Raw genomic sequence first — 11,354 nt, 5'->3', positions numbered from 1 at the left:
AGTATGTGTAATGTAGTTGGAGAGGCTTTGATGGCTTTGGGGTCAAAGCAGTTTGTTAGTGCCCTCCAGACCTGGTTTCAAATGCAGTGTATTTGAGAATTTGATATTAAAATTACTTTTTTCTGTGTATTTTTTAATTTTCAAATACACAGCCCAAAACAAGTAGTTTTATTTTAGTATTTTAATGGTTATTTGTAAAAAAAAATATAAAAAAATAATAGTCTTTATGTGAAAGCACTGTTGTGCTGAAGTGAATTATGCAGTTAAAGTAGTAAGCACATCTTATGCACTACATATTGTTAATGTTTTGTATTGTTGTTACCCAGCCCTTACAAGTAAAAGGCCTGAACATGTATCCTTTAATACATTTCCTTAGGACCTTTTGTTTTGATTAGCCTTGATGTTACACAAATGTTATATTCATCTCAAAGATATTCTATTTTCTATCGTTTTGCATGGTCCTGTGCCCCAGTCGAGAGGAGTTGGCACATTTTAATTTAGACCATTCCATTGGCCCTAAAGTGAAGTCTCCACTAATACGCGGAACTGGGGGTTGCAAATCGAACTAACCCTTGCTTCGCTGCTCGTGTTGAGCATGTACGCATGCGCCGGCCTATAAACTATGACTACGTCATCGTCGTAGGTAAACAAGATTTTTAACGGAAGGGATATTTAAACCGTGAGCTGTCAAGGAGGTCTACACAGTTGTTGGGGTAGGTAAATGTTTGGTTCTTTCATACTCTTTTATCTGAACAGATAATACAATCAGAAATGCACGATTGTTTCCCCATTATTACGCGAGGCTTTGATCAACACAGTGTGACGTTACACTCGTCAATGAGAACAATTATTCGTACATTTCCTCGAACTGTTAAAGGAAAGTCACTACCTCGATTTGAGCCAATGTTTTATGTAGTTCAACATGTTAGTATTCCAACCTCGTGAAAGCGACAAAAACGTTTTAATTTTCGTCAGTGACGTCTGAAAACCCGTCCACAAGGACTGAGTTACCACATTTATTCAATAAACCGTTTTCCCATAACGTTATCGAGCGAATTAGGGAATGTCGACGTAATTTTTAACAACAGGCTAAGAAGCTACATTTGTGTTTCCATCAAAATAATAATTATTGCGAGTTTTAAAATGTCGCAAGAGAAAATATAAATTAAACTCCAGATCATTTTCCATCAATGGGTTTCGATTTAACTTGTGTTGACTGCTATGATTAAGCAATAAGGGCAGACCTAAGGGCTGTTCTTTGTGGTATATGCCCAATATACCACGGCTGAGGGCTATTCCTATGAACAGCCCTTAGCCGTGGTATATTGGCCATATACCACAAACCCATGAGGTACCTTATTGCTATTATAAACTTGTTATCAACGTAATTAGAACATTTCAAATTAAGTTTGTCATTCCCGTGGTACAAGTCTAATATACCATGGCTTTAAACCAATCAGCATTCAGGGCTCAAACCACCTAGTTTTTTGATACATCCACAGGAGAGTTTGAGTGATGAAAGTTGGGCAAAGGATCTCACAATCTCTGTAAGAGAAACATTTGCATGAACTTTAAAAAACGAATGTTGGGCTATTTTCTGGCAATTGTTCCATCATATGCCAGATGTGATAACTTCAAACCGTTATAAATGGCATATTTGTGAGATTTACTTATTTCAATAGGCATAGGCTACTGACTAAAATCTGGATTTATAATTGCAATTCGACTTCTCCATGGTTTTCTGAGCTAGATGCAGGTAGCCTATAGACCCTGATAGGCCAACATCTCATTCCAGGGAAAAGTTCACAATGAAACTGACACTAAATGTGGAGGATGATACATTTGCTATAGAGCTGTGACCATGATCACAATTGATAACTTCCAATTTAATTAACTAAACATGGGCATTAATAATTGCATAATAACACAAGGTTACAATAACAGAGTTATATGCTATTTATTAAATATGTTTGCCAGCTCCAAGTGGCACGAATTGACTCCAGTGATATTGCCGTTTCAATATATTGTATTGTATCAATTGGTAGGCTACAGTAGCCTGCAAAGGCATCGAAATGAATAGCCTACTTGATGGCCAACAGATGCACATTTTAATGTAATTTTCATTGTGGACTTTTTCCCCATAGAACTGAGCATGAGTAAAACCCATCGCTTGATACTGTTATACAAAAGAAAATACAATTAGAATGCAGTTTACTTTAAACCATCTCTAAGCAAACTTATCTAAAGAGCTCTAGTGCGCCTAAAGTCATTTTCCATTGCTTTATTGCCGTTTTATATCAGTTCTAGCATGCTAAAACATTTTATGAAAAAAGGGTGGATCCATAATGACCAATCTAAATAGCCTACCTGCAACTGGTAAGAAGATGTCACGATGTGTGTTTCTCTGTCTCCAGGACATGTTGACTACACCACTTGCGTTACGTGCGTGAGCCTTGCAAAATAAAATGCATGTTATTCAATAATTTCATCTAAACTGCTCGCGTGCATCAACGAGCATATACACGCGTGGCTGATTGAAAGATGAACCGAGGTCCACACTCCAGTCCAGTTGGTGGCGGTAATGCAACTTAAAGTTGGTTGCCAGCCGCCATATAAAGTCTGAAGAGGAAAATAAGAAGACTGAAGGAGGAGAGATTACTAGAAAGTAGCTAGGTTTACCCTTTTATCTGTGGATTAATTGTCGGAGTAGAGGACCATGTGCATTTCAGGTAAAATAACAACCCAATGTTTATATCTCAGGACAAATTAGCTAGCAACAGCAAGCTAGCTAGCTACATTGTAATGAATGTTTCATGCGTTTCAACCTGTCCCCAAATGAATATAGTTGGTTCAGAGTTTGTTTTGATATTGCAACCTGTGTCCTGATCACGTCCGGTATGGATGGATAAAATCAACGTGTGCGATGGCGCACGCGCGTGCCCGGTCTCGTCAGCATGTGACTCAGCTGCAGCACTCTCTCAACTAGTGCTCTTAATGCACACACCCCTCCGGCTCTCCACCACTTACTCACCCCCAGCATCAGTAGCAGGTCACAGTGAATTATATATAATTTTTCAGAGAAATACTATGGCCGCCATGGTGCAATTTAGAAGGAGCCCAAAAATCCGCGACGAATACATTTTCGCCTGCGGCAACGTTTTCAAAGTAGCCCAATTTGGTGGAAAACCTGTGAACATGGCAGCATTGCTTTGAGTTGACAGCCTGCACATGCACATTTCTGCGTCGAGACGACCATTAGCCCCAATGACATATTTCTGCACATTCTCTTAGCTAGCCAACGTCGCCATGACATCGCCTACAATTGTGAACAGGATTTCTATAGAAGCAGTTTCTGCCTCCAATCTTCATTCTGTACTGTCTTTGACTGAGCTACAATAAGATCGAAACCAATCAGGTGGTTGTTCGACGAAACCAACGTCATTGATCACGTACTTCTGATAAAGCGATTGAGGCATTGGCACATTGCTTTGAAGTACACTGCTTAGCGATTTTGATGCATGCCTCGGAGCTCCGGGATCAAACGTAACATATGGGAATACAAGGTTCATATCTTGTCTAACCAAGATTTACAATGTATTTGACACAACGAAATTAACAAAATAGCATGCAAACGTTACACCACGCCGAGTTCAATCGAATCGGGCCTGGCTAGCTATCTCAAGTATAAGTAGCTAGCTGTGCTCGTTTCACCCACCCGACGTGGTATTAGCTGGCAGCATGCATAATGCAAAGGTTGGTGTTTATTTAATTTACACAAATTGTTAATGTTGCTAGATAGCTTACTTGCTACTTTGCATTCTAACCAAGAATAAGAGTGGCAAGTGCTTCTAGTTGTAAGCCATGAAGTCAACGTGTCCTAGCTAGATAATGTTAAATGGCTAACAAAACCATGGCTTAGCAAGCCCCAGATCGAGTCCATTGCACTGACCCAGACCCATATATGGCCCTGTACGGTGACAACCCCGAGCACTAGGCACTTAGACTTGAATTAATTGTACAGGTAGCTAGGTATAGGTATTAAGCCTTATTGTTTTTGCACTATGCCCTTGCTCATTATCAAACCTTATTCACAGGGCCACTGTTAAATCAAAGTGTGGGACACTGAACTATGCAGCATGTATGTCTCCAAAAGGATCTCCAATGCCTATTTTGTCTGTGAAAGAAGGCCCACTTTGACCTCTGCCACAGAGACATGCCCACACAACTTTGCCGAAATGCTGCCCACGGAAATGAGCTTGAAGATTTTTAGTGAACTGGACATTGGCAGCTTATGTTGTGCATTGTTGACCTGCAAACTGTGGCACCACATCATTGAAGACAGCGACCACCTCTGGAGGAATCATTGCCTGACTGTGCGAGCTTTCTGTCAACAGGAGATTGATGGGGACAGACAGTATGGACTGTCATGGAAGGTGGGTCTGTTGGTTTTTAAACAGCTTCACCTCAGTTATGCTAGACTACTGGAATACCTGCCTATAACATCATTGTCAGTTCGCAAATATCATAGACGTATCATAGACATCCCACTCCCCCCTTACAAAACGTTAATACAATAAATGGCACTCATCCAAAGAGCATTATCTCAATAACAAATGCCTTTGTCATTCTTTAATTATTTCTCATTAGGTCACCCTGGTGCGGAACTACAGGAGAGGTTTTCTGAAGAGCGAATGGTTAAGGGGACGATACAGCAACATTCATTCTGCCGATGAACTACTGGACAGGAACATGTGCTCATTGGATGTCGAGACTTGGGGCGAGATTCTGGAAGCAGAGCTGGAGAGATAGATGCAAATCCCATAAAGAGCTATGAATGAACCTTTTAGATTTTCTTTTATAATTATGTCTTAAGGACTTATTGATTTGTTTTATACCTTTTATACAGTTTTATGTGATTATGGTTAATAATCATAAACTTAAATATTTTTTTGTTATTCATTAATATATGGTAGGCTATATTCCAGGAAAATAACGATACCCTTTAATGAATTCCTAAATCAGTGATACAATTGGGCCTTCACCACACTCAATAAAATGGGCTATTAAGATGTTAATTTGCATTTACAGTATAGCACTTTTACGACTTGGCAGTATTTATTAGCTATTTAAATTCCTTTGGTTGACAGTGTGTATATGAGTTATACTGTATACAATAATACTCATAATGCACTGTATCAGATATATCGGGCTGGAGCACTATATTTTCTATTTTAATTAATTTTGACATGACTGTTCATGTGTTCACTTCATGTACATCCATGCATATTCATGTGTTACTCACTGTAGGCTATATCACCATGGATCACCATACATTCATTGAAAGACATGATTTTGATGCACAAACACATTTGGTGTGGTGCATAATATCTTCAATAGTCTAATTCAATTATTGCAGATAGTTTAAATATGGCAATTGACTTTGTCTTTATAATTATGGTACTATCTGCCACTGTATCAAAAGCCACACCCACAAATTAAACGGCAATGAAACTTCGGGTTCTTTAACAAAGGTCCACTCGTTCAGCAGCATGGACAGGGCCAATTCAAATCAATTGACGGGGTTTCTAACAAGATCCAATGTCAGCACTTCGGACAGGGATAGCTAACAATATTCAAATGAATGGATTCAGACATTGAACATTAGGATAGTTCACCCTAGAGCGTTAATTGTTGATTTATAGTTTAATACAGTGTGTGGGCCTACATCCTGCCGGTATGTCCGTGCAAGCATATAGCAGCCTAAAAACAAAATATACTGAGTGTACAATGCTTTCCATGACATAAGACTATCCAGGTGAAGGCTATGATCTTTTGATGTCACCTGTTAAAAACACTTCAGTCAGTGTGGATGAAGGTGAGGAGACAGGTTGGATAATTATTTTTAAGCCTTGAGACAATTGAGACATGGGTTGTGTATATATGCCATTTAGTAGGTACACGGGCAAGACAAAGATTTACAGTGCTGTCAGAAAATATTCATACCCCTTGACTTGTTCCACATTTTGTTGTGTTACAGCCTGAATTAAAAATGGATTCAATTTTTTTTCTTACCCATCTACACACAATATCCCATAATGACTAAATTAAAAAATGTTTTTATAAATGTATTAGTATTTTCTTTAAATGTTTTATTTGCATACAGAAATATCTCATTTACTTAAGTATTCACACCCCAATAAATACTATTATCACCTTTGGCAGCGATTACAGCTGTGAGTTTTGCACACATGGATTGTACAATATTTGCATCTAATTTTTTATTTATTCTTCAAGCTCTGTCAAGTTGGTGGTTGATCATTTCTAGATAGCCAATTTCAAGTCTTGCCATAGATTTTAAAGGAGATGTAAGTCAAGACTGTAACTAGACCACTCAGGACCACCGTCATCTTTGTAACTCCAGGGTATATTTGTCTCCGAGTGTCTGTTGGAAAGCAGACTAAACCAGGTTTTCCTTTATGATTTTGCATGTGTTGGCTTTATTCAGTTTATTTTCATCCTAAAAAACTCCTGACTCCTTGCCGATGACAAGCCTACCCATAACATGATGCAGCCACCACCATTGGAAATATGAAGAGTGGTACTCAGTGAGGTGTTGTATTGGATTTGCCCCAAACATAACTCTTTGTATTCAGGACATAAAGTTAATTTCTTTGCCACATGTTTTGCAGTTTTACTTTAGTGCCTTATTGCAAACACAATGCATGTTTTGGAATATGTTTATTGTGTACAGGCTCCCTTTTCACTCTTTCATTTGCAGTGCATTTGAAAAGTATTCAGACCCCTTGACTTTTTCCACATTTTGTTACATTACAGCCTCATTATAAAATGTATTAAATGATTTGTTTTCCTAATCAATCTACACACAATACCCCATAATGACAAAGCGAAAACAATTTTTTTTATTGCAAATTTATCAAAAATAAAAAGCAGATATCTTATTTAGATTAATATTCAGACCCTTTGCTCTGAAACTAGAAATTGAGCTCAAGTGCATCCTGTTTCCATTGGTTATCCTTGAGATGTTTCTACATCTTGATTTTAGTCTACATAGGGTAAATTGGACATGATTTGGAAAAGCACACACCTGTCTATATAAGGGTTTGTGTGTTGAATGAAGAAACAATTTTAGAATAAGTCTGTAATGTAACAAAATGTAGACAAAGTCAAGGGGTCTGAATACTTTCCAAATGCACTGTAGGTTAATGGAATATTTGTTTTGTTATTCTGTTCCTTCTGTTCACTCTGTCATTTAAGTTAATATTGAGGAGTAACTACAATGTTGTTGATCCATCCTCAATTTTCTCCTATCACAGCCATTAAACTCTGTAACTGTTTTAAAGTCACCATGGTGAAATCCCTGAGCGGTTTCCTTCGTCTCCGTTAGGAAGGACGCCGGTATCATTGTAGTGACTGGGTGTATTGATACACTGTCAAAAGCTAATTAAAACTTCACCATGCACAAAGGGATATTTAATGTCTGCTTAACAAAAAAAAATATCTACCAATAGGTCTTTGTTTATATAACTAGCCAAGTCATTTAATTACGAACAAATTCTTATTTTCAATGACGGCCTAGGAACAGTGGGTTTAATGCCTGTTCAGGGGCAGAACGACAGATTTGTACCTTGTCAGCTCGGGGGTCTGAACTTGCAACCTTCCGGTTACTAGTCCAACACTCTAACCACTAGGCTACCCTGCCGCCCCTGTGGTTGAATCTGTGTTTGAAATTCACTGCTCGACTGATGGACCTTACAGATAATATAATGTATGGAGTACAGAGATGAGGTAGTCATAAAAAAAAATCATTGTAAACAATATTATTGCACACAGTGAGTCCATGCAATGTATTTATTTTTACTCCTGAACTTATTTATGCTTGCCATAACGGGGTTGAATACTTATTGGCTCAAAGACATTACAGCTTTTCATTTCGAATGAATTTGTAAAAATGTGTAAAAGCATTATTCCACGTTGACATGCTGGGGTATTGTGTGTAGACCAATGACACAGCGTTGGACTAGTAACCGCAAGGTTGCAAGATCGAATCCCCGAGGTAAAAAATCTTTCGTTCTGCCCCTCAACAAGGTTATTAACCCACTGTTCCTATGCCGTTATTTAAAATAAGAATGTGTTAACTGACTTGCCTAGTTAAATAAAAATTACGGCTGTAACAAAACATTTTTTTTTAATTCAAGGGGTGTGAATACTTTTTGAAGGCATGGTAAGTGCCTTTGAGCGGGGTATAGGCGGAGGCGCCATGCGCACGGGTTTGAGTGAGTCAATAACTTTAACGCTCAACATTATTAGTATACCAATAATGGTCCACCACCCAAATGACATCCAGCCAATTTGACACAACTGTGGGACGCATTGGAGTCACAACTGGCCAGCATCGCTGTAGAACGCTGCCGACGCCTTGTAGTCCATGCCCAGACGAATTGAGGCTGTTCTGAGGGCAAAAGAGGGTGCAACTCAATATTAGGAAGGTGTTCCTAATGGTTTGTACACTCTGTGTATAATTACGTGCATTCAGATCAGATCTTTATTTGTAGAACTATATATGGCAGACGACTATGGATAATTGTAATCCGTATGGTGATTATCCTCAGTGAGGAACTGTGTGGGAGGGATGCAGCCATTATTGTTAGTGATTTTACCCTTTTCGCCAGCTGTACACGTCACAGTATCCTCTCTGGTGCGTTTGGAAATGCACCATCGCTGCATCATTCCGCTTTCTCTATAATAATTATAGGGGGCCCCGAGACCATAAAAGGCTACGTTTCAATCATGGTCGACGATGTTCCACCGATTATAAATATTGCCATCGCTCTAAAAATTCAACCGAATGATGGACCGGTGTTTTTCAAGGTGGATGGGACCAGATTCGGCCAGAGCAGGACAATAAAATTGCTTACAGGATCGAAGTATAAGGTTGAGGTGGTTATGAAGCCGGCCAATGCAGATGCCGCGTAAGTACAAAACACTATATATCAAGAAAACCACTGGAAATGTGCATTAGTAATATTGAATTCGTTTACAATACACACATTAAATTCACCAGTCAGCCTTATTATAGCTTATTACATTGCGTCTGTGGATGCAGCATGATGCATGCGCTATATCCTGCCTTCCCTGAGTGTTTGATCAAATGTTGTTTTTCTGTCATACAGGCCAATGTGTCTGCATGGTACTGTACCACCAAATGGGTTGACTGCAAAAGCATGTCTGCATACCCCCTATATCTTACAGGCTATTTTACAATGCATAGGCTACAGCCTGGATGCAATAGCATAGGCTACAGTAGCCATCTGGGGGCCTACGGATATTCTGCGTTAATAAATAATGCGTTGTCACAGTGTGTGAATGCATTTTTAATCAAACCAAGGAGGGTGATGACAGAAAGTGTCCTTTGCTTGTTGATTCACATCTCAACAATTCACTGCCGATAGGAAATAAAACTAGAATAAGGTTAAAAATGGGTCTACCATTAGCCTATAATCAGGTAAGCTACAGGCCCATTGGGTGGGGTTGGGAATGATGCACACTAACTAAAGGGTCTGTTTCATATATTCCCAGCACCATGAACATCGGAGGTATCACCATCCCTCTAGAGCAGCAGTCCAAAGATGAGGAGTCAGTGGTGTACCATGGACAGTACGACACAGAGGGAGTGCCTCACACCAAGAGTGGGGACAGGCAACCTGTCCAAGTCAGCATAGAGGTAATCCAGTAGAATACTTCATCCTAATTGTTTAACTAAGCAGTAACTAACTGAGTTATTGATAATTAACTGGTGTCTTCTGGCAATATAAATGTACATTTCCTCATATTTAGACCTAACTCAAAATAGTGATATTATCAGCACTAATAACTCATCAATTCTCTTATCAAAACTATTTTCAGACATTTCAAAATGCATTTGTTGTAAGAAATGTGCTATCGACAGTAAATACAGTTTGATTGATTTAAAGTCATCTACAACATCATCTGATTGAGGCCCCTTCAATTAATGTCTTTCTTTTCTCTGTGTGTTTTTGTGTCAGTTTGGAAAGGCGGGCCAATTCGAGACAATATGGCAGGTAAAGTACTATAACTACTACAAGCGAGACCAATGCCAGTTTGGGAACAAATTCACCAACATCGAGTATGAATGCAAGCCCAATGAGACGCGCAGCCTGATGTGGATTAACAAAGAGGTGTTCAATTGAGGAGCACCAATCAACTCCTCCTTCCAATGCCCAGTAACAGAAGAAAAACAAGCAGAGGAGATGAGTTGCATACAATAACTATTTTACCATCAACTTAAGAGGAAAAAGCCTTACTGTAGGCATGCGTTTCAAGTCACTGAGCACCATAATTGTCTGTTTTAGAGAGAGGGAGGCAGTTATCTACCAGGCTGATCTCGGGGGTTGTTCGTAATTGGTTGTAATCAATAAACATAGTCAGGTTATTATCAGCAATATCATTGGGAATCACAGCTATACAACATCCGCTGTGTTGACTCCCAGCTCTGGCCACACGAGCTGAAGCTGTGGCCCTCCTGGACCAGGATTGAAGACAGTTGCGGGTGGAAATGTATCTAACCTGACTTGTTACCTGTGAGGTGTGTGTGATGTGAGTTGTATGAATAAATTGACATTATATTTGTTTTATCCTATGTGTTAGTTCTAGTGTTGTTTAAGCCTTTGAACATCTGTTTACTTCTGAACAGCACAATTGTGATTAGCCTATAAAGGGTTGAGACAGTTTTTTTGTTAAAACTTCTGTATTATTTTATGGAGATATTCATATTCTATAGTCTATTAAGTACTCTTGTTATGTTGTGGGTCACTATCATTGTTTTGTCTCAGTTTTGTCTGTAAATGCATGGCTGAATAATCCTATGCCTAAAGGTTTTGCTCTTCAGATGCAGACTGATATCAGATTGCCTAAACTGTTCAGTTCTGTTATAAATGTAATTGAAAAGTGTGAAAGTAAATAAACCCATACCAGTTACTAGCGTACTTGATTAACATAATTGTGCATTAATTGGAATAAGTAGTTTGTTGTTGCTGTTGTTTAAATTGATCCAAGTGTTTACGATCCATTTCTCATTTCAGAAGCCTGCTTATAGACTACAGTTGTGCCATTGCTTCCTTGTCCTCATTAGCAGTGTAAGCTCCCTTATTCACATGCCCAGTTGCACATCCTATTCCAATCAGTTAGAATAATTAGGCCTCATCTTTTAAATCTAGTACAGTATGGCTATTCATGCCTGTGAAAGAGAGAGCTGCAATAGTCAATCTTACAACCGAACATCTTTATTGGCAAGTCCGTAGGTGAGGCGTACATAT

General features: G+C 38.9%; 2 protein-coding genes across 4 annotated transcripts; both read left to right on the top strand.

The window, feature by feature from the left end:
* Nucleotides 1–629: 629 nt before the first annotated feature.
* On the top strand, nt 630–6,221 carry LOC135539390 (F-box only protein 48). 3 transcript variants are annotated; one of them, XM_064965245.1, is made up of 3 exons: nt 630–713; nt 4,095–4,433; nt 4,648–6,221. In XM_064965245.1, exons 2-3 carry the CDS (start codon nt 4,137–4,139, stop codon nt 4,807–4,809), a joined length of 459 nt encoding a protein of 152 aa, XP_064821317.1. In that variant the 5' UTR covers nt 630–713; nt 4,095–4,136; the 3' UTR covers nt 4,810–6,221. The 3 variants fall into 3 exon arrangements, with proteins under 3 accessions (XP_064821317.1, XP_064821318.1, XP_064821319.1); XM_064965246.1 differs by lacking the exon at nt 630–713 and adding an exon at nt 2,362–2,729; XM_064965247.1 differs by lacking the exon at nt 630–713 and adding an exon at nt 2,763–3,753.
* A 2,425-nt stretch (nt 6,222–8,646) lies between these two features.
* Nucleotides 8,647–11,016, top strand: LOC135539389 (CB1 cannabinoid receptor-interacting protein 1-like). Its single transcript, XM_064965244.1, has 3 exons — nt 8,647–8,990; nt 9,598–9,742; nt 10,065–11,016. The coding sequence occupies exons 1-3, from the start codon at nt 8,809–8,811 to the stop codon at nt 10,227–10,229; spliced, it is 492 nt and encodes a 163-aa protein (XP_064821316.1). The 5' UTR covers nt 8,647–8,808; the 3' UTR covers nt 10,230–11,016.
* The last annotated feature ends 338 nt before the right edge of the window (nt 11,017–11,354 follow it).

This window comes from Oncorhynchus masou, chromosome 5 (genome assembly GCF_036934945.1).
Source record: "Oncorhynchus masou masou isolate Uvic2021 chromosome 5, UVic_Omas_1.1, whole genome shotgun sequence".
Lineage (NCBI taxonomy): Eukaryota > Metazoa > Chordata > Actinopteri > Salmoniformes > Salmonidae > Oncorhynchus > Oncorhynchus masou.
The sequence above is the reverse complement of the archived record's forward strand: the minus strand, read 5'-3'. Positions and strand labels throughout refer to the sequence as shown.